Raw genomic sequence first — 20,211 nt, forward strand, 5'->3', positions numbered from 1 at the left:
TCGATGATTTCTAAATGCAGCGAAATCTCAGGCCGGTAACTTTCCATCTCTGCAAACCATAATTTAAGATCCATGTTAATCCTGAATTAAGTATCTTTATTTACTTAGATTTAAATAGATGGGATACAAGGGGGCGGATTATTAAGAAATGGATGTGTTTGATCCCTGGAAGTTACACCCAGTGGCACTAAACAATTATACAGTGCCACTTAACAATAAGCCACCTTAAAAAATTATAGAATTATTTCACACAAATCAAACTAAATAAAAGTCTGCAAAAAACAACAACAATACACATGTGGCTTTTATTCTCTCAATCTCTCTTCCAGAAAGATTGCTTCTTTTCCACACCTGCATCAAAAACATGTGGTTTTCAGGAAGAATTAGAAAATATGGTGAATGGCGATCAGCTAAAATGGAGCGACGATATCAAAAACACGTGACGGCAAGAAAGTGACAAATCTGTTACCACAAACAGAATGACAACAACACTGGATGATGCCAGTGTCCAATGGATGGCTGATGGGTTGGGTTAGTGGTTTTAATGGGTGTAGGGTTGAACAGGGTTCATGGGTCACAGGGAAAGGGAGGAGGGGGACATCATTCACAACTAATGACGCTTACTACTTCTACAACTACTACTCTGTTCTTACCTGAGTCTAGGGCTAGAATGAGGGACACGGTGCAGGAAAACAAGGAAAAGAACAAAATAGAAGAGTGAAAAGCGAAGCATTTTGAAGACATTCAAGCATGATGTGGCTTTCATTTTTGTTTTCATACGACATTGATGCTGAGCTTTTGCATGGTGGTATGCTATGATTAGTTCATTCTTGAGTGTGTGTGTGTGTGTGTGTGTGTGTGTACAGCCCAGTCAAAAAGCAAACCAATGTTGATGTCATAAACAGAAAGTAAAGAGGAGGAAAGAACATCATACATTTGCTGATCAATAAATAAATAAATATAATATATATATATATAATATATTTGTTTTGCTTACTGTTCTTCTACTTCATATGCAATTACACAAAGGCACCTGCATAAAGGATCAGTTTAAGTATGTGGAGTTCTAATTTGTAGCAGATGGAGGTATTATTTTTTACAAAGAGACCCTTAAATAACAATAAACTGTTGACAACAGTAACAAAAACTTGAGTTTGAGCTAATAACTGAAACTTCAAACCCTTAAATATGGTCGCAAACCACTTTTAACTCCCATACTATTTCGAACTCTTAACAACCATTCACACAGTTCAATTCAAACCTCTTTCCAGTAAACAACCCATTAAGCTCGTCAAACATGTTTGTTTATGGAATATCTCCATTTAATTCACAGTTTCCCATGTTTTCTTGTGACCCGCTGATGTAAGCAGCTTCCTGTCACAGTTAGTGTCGTTGTTTTTATCCATCTAGGCATCACAGTCCATCTGCCATCTGTCCGTGTGGCTACAACATACACTCCGGGGCCGCACGACACTCGTCCTGTGTGCTGCTGGTGTGTTTTCACTGGAGCCTGACAGCTTTCCACTACGTACTTTGTTCACTATCTGAAACTGTAGTTAGGCCTGTGTCCAATCTGGATGAGCAGCTTGTTCACGTAGAGTATCAAAGGCCTCACCATTCAAAGATGCAGCTTATATCTCCTGTGTGACACTATGGGCCATTTGTAATCTTTGCCTGGGTTTTGAATGAGGCCAGATAAAACGCTGAATCATTTTGCCGGGTTGAATCATTGGATGGCAACTTTCCAGCTGCTTTCTCCAGCGATTTCCATTATTCTGTTTGTGTGTGTGCGAGTGTGCCCGAGTTTCTGTGTGTGTGTGTTGGTGGGGCTGTAGATCACATGCTTTGTTTCACCATATCTAATGCGTAGGGTGAACAACCACACCATCGATAGCAAATATATATATATATATATATATATATATATATATATATATATATATATATATATATATATATATATATATATAAACCTAGCCACAATAGTCTAATGACAAGGTGGAAGCTATCGGCATTGCGCCAAAGAACATCAGTGATATTCATAATATAAATGACAGGTGCTTACCTGGCTGAGCGGGCTCCTATGCTGAAACCCATGTACCCCTCCTGAGGGAGAGAGTCATCCCCCAGCTCTTTGAGGTCCTGGGGCCGCAGGTATTTGTCCGTGTCCCCGGTCAATGCATCCTCACCTGGTATGGGGGATGATATCATGAAATCCCCTTGTTAACTTAAAAAAAAGAATCCAGGCAAAGAGAGGTGATGCGGCACCTCAGGAAGAAAAACAAGACCTCACTGCCGATATCAGTCTCTCACTTATTGGATCATAGTACATAAAGGAGGCCTTGGATCATGTATCTAAAGGACTCTGTTGTTTAACCCAACACACCTCACTGCAACTGCATAGCCCACTGCAACTTTACCTCTTCATATGACAGTGACAGAACAATAACAACAACATGAAGCTGGAAGACTGAGCATCGCCGATGCTTGGCTGTTTTTAGAGGTTAGACAGTAATCATTTTGGAGAAAAATGACATCAGAGGCAGCAGCAAAAAGCCACTTTGCGGTATATCTGAAGCTCTCCTGTAAAACCAAACGCAGCTCTTTTCGAAGCACTCAGAAGATGGAGCGCAGCGGGTTTAACAGCGACTAAAAGCATGCGCACAATAAACAGAGAACAAGCACAGAGTGCAGAACCGCACCGCACCTCGATCGGCGGACCGGTGGACGATGACACGCCGGTCAATGAAGCCGGCGGAGCGGCTACTGTGTTTCCCCTTCTCCCTCATGTCGGGCTCTGTCCTGCCTGCAACACTGCGCTCCTTCACCGCAGCCCCTCCCCCTGCCTTCAATACTGCCGCACTCCGCTCAGACACCAGCACCAGCGGCAAGATGACAACAATAGTAGGCGTTTCCGGTGTCACATTTCAAAATAAAACCGTCGGGGAAAGATTTTTAGGTTGTCAAACCTCACCTAAAACAATGAAATGTGACACCTGCTCTTCAACATTCGGACGCGAGTGACCAAATGAATTCCCTAAAATGCTAACATTATATTAAAAGTTTAAGTTGTTCATTCATGTGCTTCAATTGGGTCTTATTACACAAACGACCAACGTCTACTGTCTACAATAGGACAATAGACTAAAAGAAATGCAATATGCACATGATATGTGCGGCCAAATGCTTTGAAATAAATAATTGAATCAATATCATTAGGTTCAATGTATTCAAGAGTGCATCCGGCCTGCCAGGGGGTCCAGTCTGGCCCGCAGGGTAATTATTAAAATTGCAGAAAAAAAAGGAAAAGAAAAAATAACTGCCCTGGGTCTTGAACCACAAAACCTCTAAATTGTAAGACAGGCATGCTAACCATTGAGCCACTCTAGAATTCTAAAATTCCATTCTAGAATTCTAAAATTTCATTCTAAAATTCCATTCTAGAATTCTAAAATTCCATTCTAAAATCCCATTCTAGAATTCTAAAATCCCATTCTAGAATTCTAAAATTTCATTATAAAATTCCATTATAAAATTCCATTTATAATTCTAAAATTCCATTCTAGAATTATAAAATTCCATTCTAGAATTGGAGCACTGACATTACTAGAGATATTGCTCAACTGGTCGTATTCATTCGTGGTGTTGATGAGATTTTTGCGGTCACCGAGGAGTTCCTTGAGTTGATACCCATGACAGACACCACTACAGCCAATTACATTTGTAGCGCTCTCGTTGAAGCGCTGGACCGGGTCGCAGTGAACTGGACCTGTGCTGTCAGTGAGGCTACAGACGGTGCACAATCAATGATCGGGAGAAAAACAGGTGTTGTGACAAAATTCAAGGAGAAAGTACAAGCTGCAAATGGAGGATAACGTTGTTGGACATTTCACTGTATTTTGCACCAGGAGGCATTGTGTTGCAAGTCTTTAAAAATGGATCACGTCATGAAAGTGGCATCACAAACGCGTCACAAAGCGAGGGAATCTGCAGAGGAGAGCTCAGGCAAATAAACAGTGGGCTGATGTCTGAATTGTTGGTCTTTATGTTTCTAGTTTATTGTAGAAATACCTTGAAATAGGGTTTATCATCCAAAAACCTCCACCAATGATTTAAACATAGAGAAATATTGTCGTTATGTATGCATTATTATGCTATGATTTTACTGGTCCGGCCCACTTAAGATCAAAATGGGCAGTATGTGGCCCCTTAACTAAAATGAGTTTGACACCCCTGGTCTAGTGTTACCACATGTATCATGCAAAACTTCGATATCAACTAAAGAAGGAAGCAGAAAGCAAACTAACATAATATTACGGTTTTAGAATTCAAGACAGGCTGCATAGCTCTAATTCTTTATGCTTATGCTATGCTTTTATTCTGGTGGTTGACTGATCACCTCACTTCCTGTGTTTTTCTAGCTGTTTCTGTCTGACTTCACAGAACTGGAAAACAATTGGCTTCCCGCTGCTGTAATGTATCATCGTCCCATTCAAGCTCAGTTACCCACCACACACACCCACGTCCACACACACGCTCACGCGCACGCACACACACGCGTGCGCACAGACATCCTATTGTTGGCTATCATCTATGTACCAAAGTCACCGCATCAAACCTCACTCTTTCTCTAACTAAGCAGTAAAAAACGAAAAATAAATGTCCGTAGCAAGTAAAAGGCTGAGTGAATTGCCATAACCTTCATCATCCAATAACATCCAATAATAATAATGAATACGCAAATAATAAAAACTCCACTTTCTGTCTCTCGGTCGATCCACGGTGTGTATGTTTTTCTTCTTTCTTTCTTTTTACATATCAGCCTTCAAAACGCCAAAGACAGCCATTTAAACTTCCTCTAATGCTCTAAGGACTTACCTTTGTTCAATGCAGCCATTATTGATCACAACTCTTCTGATATCTCCTGCGTTATTTCTATTTGTCTAAAGCTCCGTTAAACGTCCCCGGTATGAAAAGTAGATCCAGTGAGAGGCGAGGACTATCAAGTAGTCCATTCAGTGCTTCTGGCGCTGATGGAAAACGTTGCCCTCTCTCCACCCCACGCACTTAACTCCACTCAGACCAAGTTGCGCGTTTGCCGCCGCGGTGCGCACATCTCTGCCGCTCTTTCTCCGCAAATAAATACAATTCAAGCTCTCTTAAAGTTCTGAAAAAGTGCACATTGCTGGACAGAAAGAGTAAAAGTCAAAGCAATCTGCCATCGGCGGCCACACCGGGGTTAATTCTCCTGCTGGCGGCTCACAAAGCTCATCTCATGGGATTTAAAGAGAGGACGTCTCGGTGCGCCCTTTGGCTCACCAGCATCCACAACAAACTCCGGCTGAAGAGAGTCAACAGAAAGTGTTTACCGCTCTGTGGAGAGCAGATCAGCTGACAGGTCGTTTGAGAAAAAAAATGCTTGGGAACCTCCGCAGAGGAGACATTGACGGAGAGAAGAAGAGGACTCTCACTGGACACTCCTCCTGTCTTTTCTTCCTCTATGGTGGAAATCTGGCTGCATGTCAAAATAGAAGTGGGGCTAAAATAATGACAAAATAACCATCGTTTTGCAATTCGAGCAACATGTCTCTTCCTTCTACATGTTGCACACACTGACTAAAACTTGCACAAGAATATGTATATTTAGAACATTTATGCAAGAGGTGTTTGACAGTTAAATACCAGTGAGGAGGATACTCAATATATGACAGACAGGAGAGCACAACAAGGGGTTAGGTTGCTCTCTAAAGATGGAACAATTAGTGGCCATAGGTAGTAGTCTATACAAAGCACGACATGCGCACGTGATTACACAGGCAGGCGCCACACACACACACACACACACACACACACACACACACACCAGGATTGTCCCCCACAACTACATCTTAATAGGATTGGCTTTAGGATTAAACAGAGATGTGGACACTCTTTACTTCCTAACTCCCTCTCTTACACACTTTCTCTCTCTCTCTCTCTTACACACACACACACACACACACACACACACACACACACACACACACACACACACACACACAGATGAAAGATCGCAGGCCTGAAAGCAATAGCTATTGACGCCGGTCTGGTGCTGCTTTCTATTATGCACACAGTATAAACAGTTCATGAGGCCGTGGATACTCTTATTTATATTGCATGGTAGTGATAACACATCGACTCGTAGATTTGCCAATGAGGATCTTCATCATGCAGCCAGAGCGCTAACTCTTCCTCCTCCACCTGATATGTCCGTGCACGTAACTTGTTGATTCTAGCGGTGTCACCTGACATAGAAACTCCACACCCCCCTCCTATACTGTCCCCTAAGCAACAAGCTCATCAATTTTACAGGCCTGTTGGCTCTGTGGTTCCAAAACAAAGGGCAGGCGACTGAAGTGGGCAGCCCTAAACAATGTGGCTTGTTCTGTAAACTGGGGGTGGTTCTTGGTCCAGCAGATTTTCTGTCAGGATTTCATTATTTTTATGTAATTTATTAAGATTTACATGCAGTGAGACATGATTGATTTATTGAATGCATGCAGGCCTTTTCATAGTCAGCTGAATAAAAACATAAAGTGAGTCAACTCCTTCAAAGAGATTGCAAGCGAATGAAACTTCACAAAGAGTCTTTTATAAGGACAATCACGCAGACTGACGATGTGCAAGAAGTTAAAAATAACAAATGTGTTTTCAAGTTGCCGTGAAAATAACATCAGCAGTGTCAGTTTGTGAAAAGAAACAGGACACTAAATAAGCCAGAAACCCAAGAGCAGATTCAGGGCGAAAACAGCTGAGAAATGTTGATGCTTGTTGATAGATAGAAACAGCTGAGACCGCATTCTGTCTGATGATGGCTGGCTGAGAGTAAATAAAACAAAAGAAGTAAAATATCTGCTATCTGACCCTCCTATTGGCTCTTGGGATGAGAGTATTCTTTACATCCGTATTTATAAACTGCATAATAACTCAAACACACGATCAGAGCCTTTAGTGAGTTTGGCTGTATTATGTTCAAGCGAGACAAAACAAACAACAGAACGGTGGAGGCAAACTGGTGACAAATACCTTCATCAACATCATAAAAGACTCCTCATTGAGCATTTCTGGCACATTGGCCCAGACTGTGTGATTTGAATACACATGCAGTGGCACATGAATGTGTTAATGAAAATGGCATCACATAGCACACAGAAACAAGTGTATGGAAATCATGCAGTGTATTGATATTACTTTATTTGTAATCAAATCCGGAAGTCAAAGCAGCGGTTTGCAAGTATCAAGTGATGTGATTTTAGGACTAAATGAGTGAAACATGGCAGAATAAAGCAGTTTGAGCATTCTTTACATACCTTCATCGTCGGACATGTCGAGGAACTCATTCATGGTCTCTGGGACATTCATTTTGTGTTTTTCTGTTGCACTCTGTAAATGTGGCGAAAAGATGGACAACCGAACAATTATTTTTTGCTAAAATAACACATTATTTTTCTGTTTTTTTTTCTGCACAAATTCCTGAAACTTTAAATCTGTTAGAGATGAAAAAATACAGTACATTTTTAAAAGAATATAATATATCACTTGATCATTTGAGTTCCCTATTTATACTTTTAATAATTTTAAGACTGTTATGACCTGAAACTTCAAATATTTTAGAGAAAACTGTAGTCAGTTAGTGACAAGTTCAGCATTTACATTCTAACTAAAGTGTGGCCTTCACATTATGTTTCCTTATATGGACATTAAACTAAATCCTAGCCGTGGCCTCTGTCAGAGGAAGAAATAATAATACTGTTTGTTTGAAGGCCAATTTACTCCACACAACTGAGCAGGCTGCAGAGTGAATAATAGATCCATCCCACAAAGGTGTAGGGAATCGACCTTGATCTTCAAGTTATTTCACTGTGCACAGAGACAGTTATGACTCATACACTTTGCAGCTGATTGTGCAGGATCCTCATTGACCTCTTTGTCCGTCTCTTCACTACCCCCCCATCCTTCGACCTATCTTCCTCTTCCACTTTCTCCCTCCCCCTCTTTTGCCCAGACACGTGTGTGTGGTCAGATCGCTGTTAGTGACCTGCGCTATTTGAGGAGAAACCTTAAGCTCCGATCTAAGCCCTCTCGCTCTCTTAATCAGGACAACTTCACACATGTGACATAGCGTGACTTACTTTCTGGCTGTTTTAGTCCAACAGCGACAAATTCTCGAGACCATTTTCTATAGCATATCGGAAGGTTTTAGCAACAAACATCCAGAATTGTACTATTTATCACACATCGTCCAAGTTGTTGTTTTTTGTTGCCTTGCAACTCCTGATTGCAATGCTTTTTGGTGGCTGCTGAGATTTACAACTTTGCTAATGATAGTTTCAAGTTGATTTTAAAACAGTTCAGGAAGGAATAAACATCCTGATTGCTGCCTGAAAAGTAGCAAATCAATTAAAAAACGTCTACTACTTTAATGCATTTGATTGAGTAAATGTATGCAAGTATGTACTCGTCAATTTGCTAAAAGATGCATAACTGAGGATGCTTCTCACTTTTAAAATGTCTTGTTTTTCCTGGGTACTAAAAAACCTCAAGAATTTTTCAATGACGCAAATTAACCTCAGTGTCACATGCATGTGTTGTATCTGGCTGGCTCTTTTATTCAACCTGTTTCCGAGTTATAGAAAAATACTTTATCGGTGATGAGATAGAGCTTGTGTGCATTGAATCATATGAGATGCCGAGAGACAAGTGTCTCACCATGGTGGTCAGGTTTTCATCTGTCACGGGCCTCAGAGTGTCCACCACAGAGATGTATCCCAGGCGACGGGCGACTGATAGGGCAGTGTTCCCATTCTGACCAATGAGAGAGCAACAGGAAGTTATTCACACGAGGTGTACAGAAAACACAAAGGAGCATTCAGTATCTCTTCACGCTTCAGCTCTGGTGCAGTGTGTGTGTGTGTGTGTGTGTGTGTGTGTGTGTGTGTGTGTGTGTGTGGGTGTGTGTGTGTGTGTCTGTGTGTTTGTGCACTGACCACGGTGAGCTCGTTGGCCAGGGCCCCTCGCTGAAGCAGCAGGTTAATGATGTGGGTGTGGCCCTGCTGAGCCGCTTGGTGTAGAGGAGTGTACCCGTTCTAGAAAGAGATACACAAACACAGTCAGGGAAAGAAAGAGAAGAAAGATTCAAATTGTATGAAATCTGAATGTGAAAGAGCTACACAAAAACAGTAACATATGACCGTGCATGTGTGTGTGTAGGTGGGTGAACATGTGTTTTTCCACCTTGGTTTTGCTATTGGCTCTGGCTTGGTTCTGCAGCAGGAAGTTTGCCATCTTTGCGTTGCCATAGTGACAAGCCACGTGCAGCGGAGTGTAACCCATCTGTATGAGGAAGGGACACGGACGTTAAAGGGCGAGGAGATGAAAAGGGAGGAAAATACAGGTACGCATGCTGACTGGTGGCCACAATTTAATCAACAGTGCCATCTTTGACTGTAAATACAACTTAAAAACTGCGTATTTCATGTTCTTGTTGAATTATGAGTACAGTGCATAATGCTAATGGATGAGATCAGTGAGTGAATAACCATTTGCTGTAAACAAGCGTTGTGTCAGCACAAATATACACACGCATGCACGCGCGCACACACACACACACACACACACACACACACACACACACACACACACACACACTACATAACCTTGTGTAAGTCCAACCTTCAACTGCTACAGGTTTGTCTCAGTGAACGTGAGCAGTCTTTTATGGGGCCTGTGTGTGTGTGTGTGTGTGTGTGTGTGTGTGTGTGTGTGTGTGTGTGTGTGTGTGTGTGTGTGTGTGTGTGTGTGTGTGTGTGTGTGTGTGTGTGTGTGTGTAAATGAAGTGAATGTAACTAACTGAGTGTGACTGAATATAAGTGCATGTACGTGCCCATGTGCATGTGTGTTTGTGCTGGAGTGTGTGCCCTCATAAAGACATGAACACCTTCCTCTCAGGTATCAATCCTTTATTCATCTATCACCTGAGATGATTGCAGACAAGTGTGTGTGTGTGTGTCTGGGTGCAAGAGTATTTTTCTGATGCCATGATTAGACTAAAACTATACAGGAAAATCCACTTTAAATAGAAAGAAAAACACAAAGGCAATCGTATAGTCAATGATGTGTGTAAATAAAAAAGGTTATACATCAAACCCCAACTGTAAAAAGTGATTTGACGACCCGTATCTGTGTGAATTTATAACATACGGGCTGAGAAAGCGCTACCTTTGTTTGTGGGTCGACATCAGCGCCGTGGTTGAGAAGGACTTCTGCCACGTTGACCTTGTCTTCCTGTGCCGCTAAGTGGAGTGGTGTAAGTGCGCTCTGTGTATGAGGATAGAAACACGTGTGAGAGCTTGTGGGAGCACATGAGACTGAAACATGCCATCGCTCTCAGTAAACAAGATGCTGAAAACCAATGGTCGACATCTACATTCTAAAATGAAGGTGATAACAGCGAGGGTTGGTATTTAGGATTATTGTCTCGTAGCTGGTTACATGCTGATGCTCCGTCACTGATTTCACCTTATTGCACATGTTGACGTTAGCGTTCTTGGTGAGCAGCAGGGACACCAGGTCCACGCTGCCCTCCTGTGCTGCGAGGTGAATGGGGCTGATGCCTTGCCGCGTCACTGCGTTGGTGTCGGCGCCGTACTCCAGCAGTGTGGTCCCAATGTCCATTTGGTTCTTTTTGGCAGCGATGTGGAGCGGCGTGTAGCCATTCTGAGGCAGGTCAAAGAGATGCAGGGGTCAGGAGGCTGGATGGAACTCTTCTTTTACTTTAATAATGGATTATTTGATCTATGGTATGGTATGGTGGCTTGTTTTGCTCAGTGCTGCTTAAAACAGGGATGATTTCCATCAGTGTTTTCCTCTATAATGGATTTAATTCCATTCTGAATCAAAAGTTGAAATGTTCATTCATTATAGACTGCAGTATAGACAAGGTTGTAGGAAAGATCACTATGGCTAGTCATTTCCATTCAAACAAAACATTTGAAATAATCACAGGAATCAGGATTGATAACCAACAGATTTTTCTGCATCGGAGGAACCCAATTCTAAATCAAGACACTGACATGAAGCAAAAACAATGAGCTTCTCCCAAAAAAAGGTCAGATAGTTCAGTAAGTTCAACATTACTGCAACCACATAAGTAATAAAGCGGCATCAATCTCAACATTTAGTCGTGACATCAAATACAGTTGTGTGGTAAGATTTAACATAATGGTCTCAACTGTCGATTGATTAAATTTACAATCATGAAGGTTGAAGTGACATTTTAATTTAACATTTTTCCTTGTAAATCCCACTCCCAACTCCCACTTTGAAGAGCTTGTGAATAAACATCTTAGACCTCAGACACAATCCCGAGATGAACACACAGCTGTTCTGACTCACTTTGGCCACCATGGAGAGGAACTGCGAGACTGTATTAAATTAAAGAGGGCGTTTAAATAGATTTCCCTGCTAGGAACTTCACTGGTGGTAGTGTGAGCTGCAGGTGAGCTTTATTCAACTCTCTGGGCAGCCTTGAGGTCCACAGAGGGGTGGAGTGATTTTAGCTTAAAAGAGAGTAAAAGGCCGAGGTGAGTCACATATATCTCTAAGGTCGTCGCTGTCAGCTGAACTCACACGTTACTTCCAAACTGTCCTCTTTTTTGAGTCAATTTCACGACGCCAGCTCATCCTGTCTTTAGTACAGAGATACGACGCATGCACCAGGCTTCTGCTACACGTCTGTGATCGTGTACTCCTCGCATGTGAGTGAACAAAGGGTTGATCCCTTTCCAAAAGCCCTCAAATTAGACCAAGCACACCAGCTTTAGCACAAAGCCGAATTAAACACAATTTATAGAGGGTGAAAAAAATGACCAAGTGTGTGGGAGGGAGGGAGGGAGGAATAAAAAGAGACAGATACAGATTAAGAGAGAGCTAGCAGGAGACAGTGACAAAAAGGGAAGACAGAAAGCAAGGGTAAATTAGCTTTACAAGCTTTTGTCCCCTCTTGCGGTTGACAGTTCAGCCAAAATAAGGCATTTCCTGCCATATTTCAGTTGGCAGTTCTACCATTCTGCTCATACTCGTTCTGTGGTTTGGCCAGACGGCCAAAGCCTCGCCGGAGACAAGCCACAACTTCACCATATGTCACCGACCATGTGTGTTTGTGTCTGTCACACATTTCAACAAGAGCAGTAACTTTTCTCTTGTTTTCCTTTTTTATTGGTAAGCTCTGGAACCGACTTTACAAAAGAGTGGTTGGAAGTTTGAAGCCTGGATTCATTTACGACATGTATAACACATCACCAGTCCGTTTCACATGTGCTCTACAGTTTTGTTTGTTGTGAGAAATATGAAAATAAAGCATCCAGTAAACCACCAAGCCCAATATGCTGAGTTGAGTGATTTCAAAGACTTTGCTAAGCTCAAATAAAAAGCTGCACATTCACTCACAACATCAAAGACTAGTCAAGATGGAATGGGAGAAGATGGGTGAGCATTAGATCTTCATACATTACATACAGAACATTGTTATGGTCTGAGATGGAGCTGAGGGCACAAGCCAGATGAATTCATTGTTGTATGTGTGTTGATGTGTGTTTTTTGTGAATACCTTGGCGGCAGCGTGTGGGGAAGCTCCCTGATCCAGCAGAAGCAGTGCCACTCTCTGATTATCGTAGTGAGCGGCTACATGCAGTGGAGTTAGCCCACTCTAAAACACCCACGCACACGCGCACACACACACGCACACACACACACACGCGCACACACGCGCACACACACACACACACACACACGCACCCACCCACGCACACGCGCACACACACATGCACACACGCACACACGCGCACACACACACACACACACACACAAGCACACGGCGATAAGTAAACTGAAAGCACCAAACCAACAGAATGTAGAGATGTGAAGAGAGATGGACAACAAACTGATGAGAGATAGTTAGTGCAGGAGAAAGTGTAGAGCAACAACTTCATGCTGTAATCTGGAAGCAGCAGCTAGGGGGCGCATGTCTTCACTGGTTTATGAAATGTATGTCCAATTTGCCATCTTTGCTCCAATATCTTTTTTTGTAATGGTTTATTTAGCTTTAGTAGGATCATGTATTCAACACATAAAGGAATACTTCAAAGCATTTAACACTATCGGACTAACGGTGAACCCAAAAACAATCACAGCTGATGCAGCAGAATTAGAGATATTATCTTTTATATTCCAGTCATTCTTCTTTGTAAAAAATGTGGCGTCTACATTACCCACAATGCAACTGAACAGCTGTTAGAGATACAATATTTGACCAATGTAGCCACAAGCCACCATCTTCAAGCAGAGATGACGAGCGGGCTACAGAAGTCTGGTCAGCTCCACACCACCAGATGTGTTTTAATTTTTCAAATTGTAGCTATCAGACCCAACCGATGCTGACTCAAGTGACATCGCTTGAGGCAATTTATCAGACTTTGAACACCCCCTTCCAGAGTCACAAAAGGCTTAAAAGGCTTACATCTAATTGGAGATAGATGATTTTTATTAGTCAGCGATGATTCAATAATGAACTATTCATATTTTGGTAGTATGCCAGTGGGAGTAGCAGTATTAGAGTGCAAGCAAAGCAGTAGCAGTATGTTGTTGTTATTGTTTTAGTCGAAAGATCTCCTCTTTACATGTTTTAAGACACTAAAATACAATGCATGAGTATGTGCACTCTGAGTTACACCCAAAGCATTGCATCCACACAAAGATCTCCTTCCATCTCAGGACGCGAACCGAATCACCGAAACATCCCAAATATTTAACAAACACTCAAATGTACGCAGTATATATCCTGATAATCTCATGAGCTGCTGTCATGTGTTGTTTCAACTCTCCTGGAGACACGAGAGACATGTACGACATTTTGAGTCAAAATGTGAGGAAACCAATTCAGTAATTGTCTTTCTTCTCATCTCTAAAGAAAATGTGTGCAATTCTAACTGCAATAAAGGCCTAATTTGGCTTTTGTGTTTGGACTCAGTATTACAATGGGCTGATTTTAGCATGACACCACCAAGAGGCATTGTGGGAGCTTCATTATCATACCTGACTGCCATTATGTTAAACGCTCTCAGATGGTTACACACACTAACACTATAATCAGTGCCAGTAGGCCTATGCTAAGTAAACGCGTCAATATGTGTGAGTGCATGTGTACACAAATGCGTTTCTACAAGGGTGCATGTTGAGGTGGAATGAGTGCATCATCTGGGGAATAAAAGCAAATCTACTCAGAAGGTTTTTGCTACAGGACAAGCATCTGTTGGCTGCGTTGTCCCAAACCTGCCGTTCCTCCACACAACTTCCTCCACCACTGACTCCGTGTCTCGCTGCAGCTTGGAAATTACAACTTGAAAAGGGTTCTGCTTATTCTCTTAAAGACGGGTTGGATAAGGGCAGGCGACAGAAAGACTTGCAGGATGATAATAAATCACAGTATCTAAATTACTTCCTGATCTTTCTTCGATTTGTTCGCCAGGTCTCACCAGGAAAGTTGACTGTTTAATCCTTTAAATCATTACAAAGCTTCAAGATAACTCAACAGCTGCATGTGTATACTTTATTATTGATGCTTTCTTCTCTGTTATGTGAGGTGATCTTTCACATGCAGCTTCTAATAATCCAAATAGAGGTTTTCCTAGGACTTTTTATCTTTTATGTTCACTGGATTATTTAAGGAGGGTTTGAAAACTATGGCTCTGATCGTGACACACCTTGGTTGTAACGATGATATCGAAATTTAGAGCTTATACTTTTCTGTGTCGGAGTCTTTTTTTAATCTTCTGCCTAATATGTGGATTATTTCATGTGCCAGGTCTCTCCCTTTCCAGACAGCTAATGTTTTCTAGCAGAAATACATTCATAAACACCCATAAAAGTTGTTGTGCACGAGACCTCTCTTCTTTTTAAAGACATCTCACCTTTCCAGCAGCATCAGGCGGGGCTCTCTTCTGTAGGAGGAGACTGGCCACCTCCATCTTGCCGTACTTTGCTGCCACATGCAGGGGACTGAACCCTTTCTGTTGAACACAGAATGAAATACATCAACAAAATGAGAGGATAGAGAGGAGGAGAGACGGGTATTAAAACAGGAAGTGAATGTTTACTTTGTTTTGGGTGAGCCTTTGCTGGCCTCTTCTTCATAACAACATAGTTTCTCACATCGTTGTAAATAGCTCATCTGAATGGTTAAGTTCAGTGTCCACTTTGACTTATAAAATAAAGGATCTGTACCCGAAACATGTCTGCAGCAGCACAACTGAAACATGGATTTACTGCAACAGTTGCTAAGTTTGTTCTCAAACTGAAAAAAGGTATTGTTTCAAAACACACTGTTTCATCCGAAAAGGAAAATGTATGTTAGCTGCAATGTTTTTGCATTTTCTTTGGATGACATTAGACCGGTGACATTATTATTCAAAAGCATTGTCGACCTGCTATATTCATTCAAGAAATTCAACATTGAAAAACGTTTTTAAATGTTCAAAAGGATATTTAACTATTATAAATGAACTTAATTAACTACATTAAAACTTGCGATAACCTATAAATGAGTATTATCTGTGAATGACAACAAGGAATGTGATACCCTGAGAAACGGAGGCAAAGGCCCTTATATTCGTGTGCGTTCCAGATCTATAAATGTTGTATAATGTGATCCTGTGTGTGTGTGAAGACATTTTAAGAGATTAGGTCATATTTTTCTGAGGAATGTGACTCCCACAGATTCCCATTCCACGCTCTGAAACACTTGACCTCATTTGTTTTGATTGTTTTAGTATTCATGCAGCTTATTCAGTAAAGGTTCATTTTAGAGAAGACTAGTTTTAAATGTTTTTAAATGTGTTTCTTAAACATCACAAATGGGTCAATTCATGGTTCCATCCCACACCAGATTCGTTTGTCGTTTTGTCGTAGAGCTGACTCAAGTGAAGTCCCAAAAGATGTGTGTGTGTGTGTGTGTGTGTGTGTGTGTGTGTGTGTGTGTGTGTGTGTGTGTGCATGTATGTGAGAGAGCGCTGGCACCATGGGGTTTACCGCTTATTAATCTGTTCCACTGACAGAGGTCACCTTGAAAGACAGCCCACAGCAACATACAATCACACACACATACACACACACACACGCACACACACGCACGCACACACGCACGCACACACACGCAGAAACCAATTCCATGAAGTCTGCTCTAAATCTCTTTTTAACCTTGATCCGTGCAATTAGTCACATGTCAACCAGCACCACCAAAAACTGACATCATCCGTCCATGTTGGGCTGCACCTATGCACTTAAGCACTGAAGTGCTGTCTTACATTAGTGAGCCAATACACTAATACTGCCACTGACCTAAATGTGAGCACTACAATTCCTGTGACTCCTTTATGTGACAGAACTTCACATGTTTGAGCATTGAATACGCTGGTTATCGGTCTCTATGAATGCTGTTTGTTGTGACAGAATATTTCAGCAGCAACAAACTGACTGATGAACATAATAAGACAAGCATCCTGGAGACTTTTGGGTACTGGTGCCCACTAGTGGACATATACGGCACTGAAATAATAAAGCTGCTCTGTTCTGTGACACTTGGTTCTTCAGATGTGTGTGTTTGTGTTTGAGTGTGTCTGTGTGTGAGTGTGGAAGAAATCGAGACATCCAAGTGTATGACATCATGACGATCCTCCATTGGACTCACCTTCGTCGAGGAGGAGAGCGAGGCTCCGTTCTCCAGCAGCATCACAGCAACATCTTGGTGTCCTTCGCGGGCAGCCAGGTGAAGGGGGGTGTAGCCTGAGGTGGTGGCGGCATTGGCCGAGGCGCCGCACTGCAGCAGCTGTTGGACAATGTCGACTTTCCCCAGCCGACTGGAGATGTGTAACGCCGTCTGGTCGTCCTGCGCAAAGGGGAAAGTGATTTTTAGCCCAGTATTTCATCATTGTTTTGTCTTGTTTTCTCCCCGACACCGTGATTAACGATGAGGCTCAGTGTTCTGACCTTGGACTTGGTCTCCACCTTGGCTCCGTTCTTGAGCAGGTATCGGACCACGTCTGCCTGACCTGCCCTGGCTGCCATGTGGAGAGACGTCTCTCCTCGCTGGAAGGAACACAGACACGGTTTTCAGTGGGAGCTTTTCATATGTGATGATGTGGAATTTATCAGGACTTAACTCTTAACAGAAACATGTACTTCTAACAAATGATCCACTCACTACGTTGGTCGTGTTAGGTGAGGCCCCGTGGTTTGTCAGTGCATGGACAATGTTCTCATGGCCCATGAAGGCTGCCACATGGATGGGCGTGAGGCCAGACTGGAGACAAAACAAGTCCAAACAAAGACAAGCTCTATTAAAGTCACAATACATACAATAGTGAAGCTCAGAATAGTTAAAAGTCAGCGCACTTCGGGTGCCAAGTGCTAACAGATAGAGAGTGAAGTAGAAAATAGTGCTCAGTACCTCAGTGACAGCCTGGATAGACGCTCCATGTTTTAGCAACAGCTCCATCACTTTCACTCTGTTCTTCTTGCAGGCGATGTGAAGCGGAGTGAAACCGTTCTGCACACAGAAAGACAGAAAGGAAAGGTTGGTGTGAAGCTCACACTCACACAAGGGATGATCTTTCCACAGTCACAGGATGTACAGTATATGCCTGCTTTTACTTGGCTGATTAGGTGAAGCACATCTGCTAGAACATAATTGGTGCAGAAAATGTTAGTTACATTAACTTTTTCTCTCTTCATTTTTCTCCTCCTTCTCATTCATCATTCCCAGATCTCTGTTTCTCTTCTCTTCTGCTTTATGTGACAGTTTATTTTAAGAGAACTTTGTACCCCTTAGTATCTCATTCTCCTTTCAAACCAACACACAAGTGCAGCCAAAGGCAAACGGCTCATTATGACATAACAAACCTGCACAATGCAATTGTAAAATAGCATTCAAATATCTCCTTTGCGCATTGCCTCTATTCATTTTATTGATTACATTCTTCATGAAGGACAATTCCCCTTTTTTTGCGAAGAAAAACATTTTGTAGGAATGTTTAGTAGTTTTAATAGACTTGAAAATGATCAAAATCAGTCACATTTCTATGAGTGTAATCATTCTATTATATCATATTTCTATAATATATTATATTACTGCTATTATTATTATCATTATATCAAATTGACCCTGTCTTTTTGACAACTATAATATCAAAATGTGTCTTCATCATTATGATAATATCTGTTTGACACTTCATTATTCACTTTATTTTCTTTGTATGCATACAAAGTATGATGTACATAATAAATGTATTATGTACATCAATATACATTTCTGGTCTTTGTTTTTTTATAACATAAATGAAAAGATTCTTCTTCTGGTTAAATATAGTGACGTATTATATGTTAATTTCCTGGATGCTTTTGTCCAATATGACCTGGTCACTTTCCACACCCCTTCCCTCGTGCAGCCCTTCATTACATTACATTAAATTTCATATAGCTAACGCTTTTATCCAAAGCGACTCACAATAAGTGCATTCAACCATGAGTACAAACTCAGAACAACAAGAATCAAGAAAGTACAATTACTTCAAGAAAACCCAACTACAGAGTGCTATACCTTAATTATATGCCATTTAAGTGCCACTAAAGTGCTACTATTTTATTCAAGGTATAGTTTTTTAACTTCCTCCCTACCAGAGCCTTGGCGTTTGGGTTGGCCTTCTTGTCCACGATGAGCTTGGCCACCTTGTAGTGACCACAGTGGGCAGCGACGTGCAGCGCCGTCAGGTAGTCGTTGGTGACGTCGTCCACCGGTACGTCGTGCTGGAGCAGCAGCTGGACGCAGTTCAGGTGGTCCCCCTGAGTGGCCATGTGGAGCGGCGATAGCCCGTTCTATAGTGGGGGGGAGAGAGGTAAAGGCAGAGAGAGTGGGAGAGAAAGAGAGAGGCAGACAGAGAGGAAACAAAAAAGAGAGAGAGAGAGACAAACACACGCAGACGGACACATAGACAAATGGACAGACAGACACAGTAAGTTAGGTCTCGGCCTCGCGCTGCACAGACAGACTGTGAAGGAAGTTGTTGAGAAGGTTACAGGAGCATTGTTATAACGAGGCCATTACAACAATGTCTATTGTTACACTGGTCGTCCTGCGCGGTGCAACTGTGGGCCTACGCGGCGGAGACAGGCCGCTCTGGAGAGGTCGCACAGACGTTATGGAGACAATGCGACAACAACAGACGTCAAAGAGCTCTGTGTGCTGAGGAAAGCTAGTTCATACAAACATCTGTATGACCTAGTTATTAACCATGTGTGCCCTGTTTGAAGGGACATGTGATCTATATCTGTTTTGTAAGAAAAAACAAAATGTGATATGAATTTGTTCCCTTTCCTAGGCTGAGCTAAGCAGCGGCTCCTGAATTGATCGTCCCTGTAGCTACCTTGGTCTTAGACAGGAAAGGAGCTCCTCGGTCTAGTAGGATTTCTACCACTTGCTCGTGCCCGCTCCTCGCCCCACAGTGAAGAGGTGTCAGACCATCCTGAAAATGAGAAGAAAGACAGCTAAAGTGTTAATAAATCACAGAAGATTGAAAAAAAATCATCATCCATGCTTTTCTACAAATGTTGAAAACATTTGATATGGATTGACTTGTTGAACATTGGAAATTAAGTTTGGTTCCAAAATATTTAAAGAATTATTTTGAACTCTAACAAAGTTGAGACAAATAAACTTCACACTGAAAAGATGAAAAAGGGACATTCCAGACAAAGACACAGCAGCATTCACCACAAACTTGATATTCTTTTGATCAGGACACCTATGCATAACAAGGACAATTAAACATGTTCATGTGTGTTTGTGTGTGTGTGTAATAAAATCCAATGCAACAAGGGTGGAGAATTGAAAAACAAACGATATAATTCAGCCACATGTGATCGCCATCATTGCCATCAATGCCATCATTCTGAATGTCTTTCAGTTTTCTGAGGAGAAGTGGTCTCACCTTAGTCTTTGCATCAATTTTGGACCCTCTGTCCAGCAACAACTTGACCATGTTGCTGTTGCCCCTTTTTGAAGCCACATGAAGCGGTGTGATGTCATTCTAAACCACAAAGAGGAAACAGGTGTTAGGATTCAGC

General features: G+C 41.9%; 1 protein-coding gene across 1 annotated transcript in view; it reads right to left on the reverse strand.

Moving 5' to 3' along the window:
* Positions 1-20,211, reverse strand: part of LOC306746755 (ankyrin-3-like) — a gene marked incomplete at its 5' end in the record, with an annotated part of 94,850 nt that overhangs the window by 32,776 nt on the left and 41,863 nt on the right. Inside the window, 16 exons of the mRNA XM_079229716.1 lie at positions 654-665; positions 2,066-2,189; positions 7,350-7,422; positions 8,749-8,844; positions 9,027-9,125; positions 9,274-9,372; positions 10,258-10,356; positions 10,558-10,755; positions 15,006-15,104; positions 16,781-16,978; positions 17,080-17,178; positions 17,294-17,392; positions 17,540-17,638; positions 18,766-18,963; positions 19,512-19,610; positions 20,076-20,174. Coding sequence (XP_079085842.1) covers positions 654-665; positions 2,066-2,189; positions 7,350-7,422; positions 8,749-8,844; positions 9,027-9,125; positions 9,274-9,372; positions 10,258-10,356; positions 10,558-10,755; positions 15,006-15,104; positions 16,781-16,978; positions 17,080-17,178; positions 17,294-17,392; positions 17,540-17,638; positions 18,766-18,963; positions 19,512-19,610; positions 20,076-20,174 — 1,790 coding nt within the window. The remainder of the gene's footprint in view (positions 1-653; positions 666-2,065; positions 2,190-7,349; positions 7,423-8,748; positions 8,845-9,026; positions 9,126-9,273; positions 9,373-10,257; positions 10,357-10,557; positions 10,756-15,005; positions 15,105-16,780; positions 16,979-17,079; positions 17,179-17,293; positions 17,393-17,539; positions 17,639-18,765; positions 18,964-19,511; positions 19,611-20,075; positions 20,175-20,211) is intronic.

The sequence above is a fragment of the Taurulus bubalis genome (assembly GCF_910589615.1).
Source record: "Taurulus bubalis genome assembly, chromosome: 14".
In the NCBI taxonomy this organism is placed as follows: Eukaryota; Metazoa; Chordata; class Actinopteri; order Perciformes; family Cottidae; genus Taurulus; species Taurulus bubalis.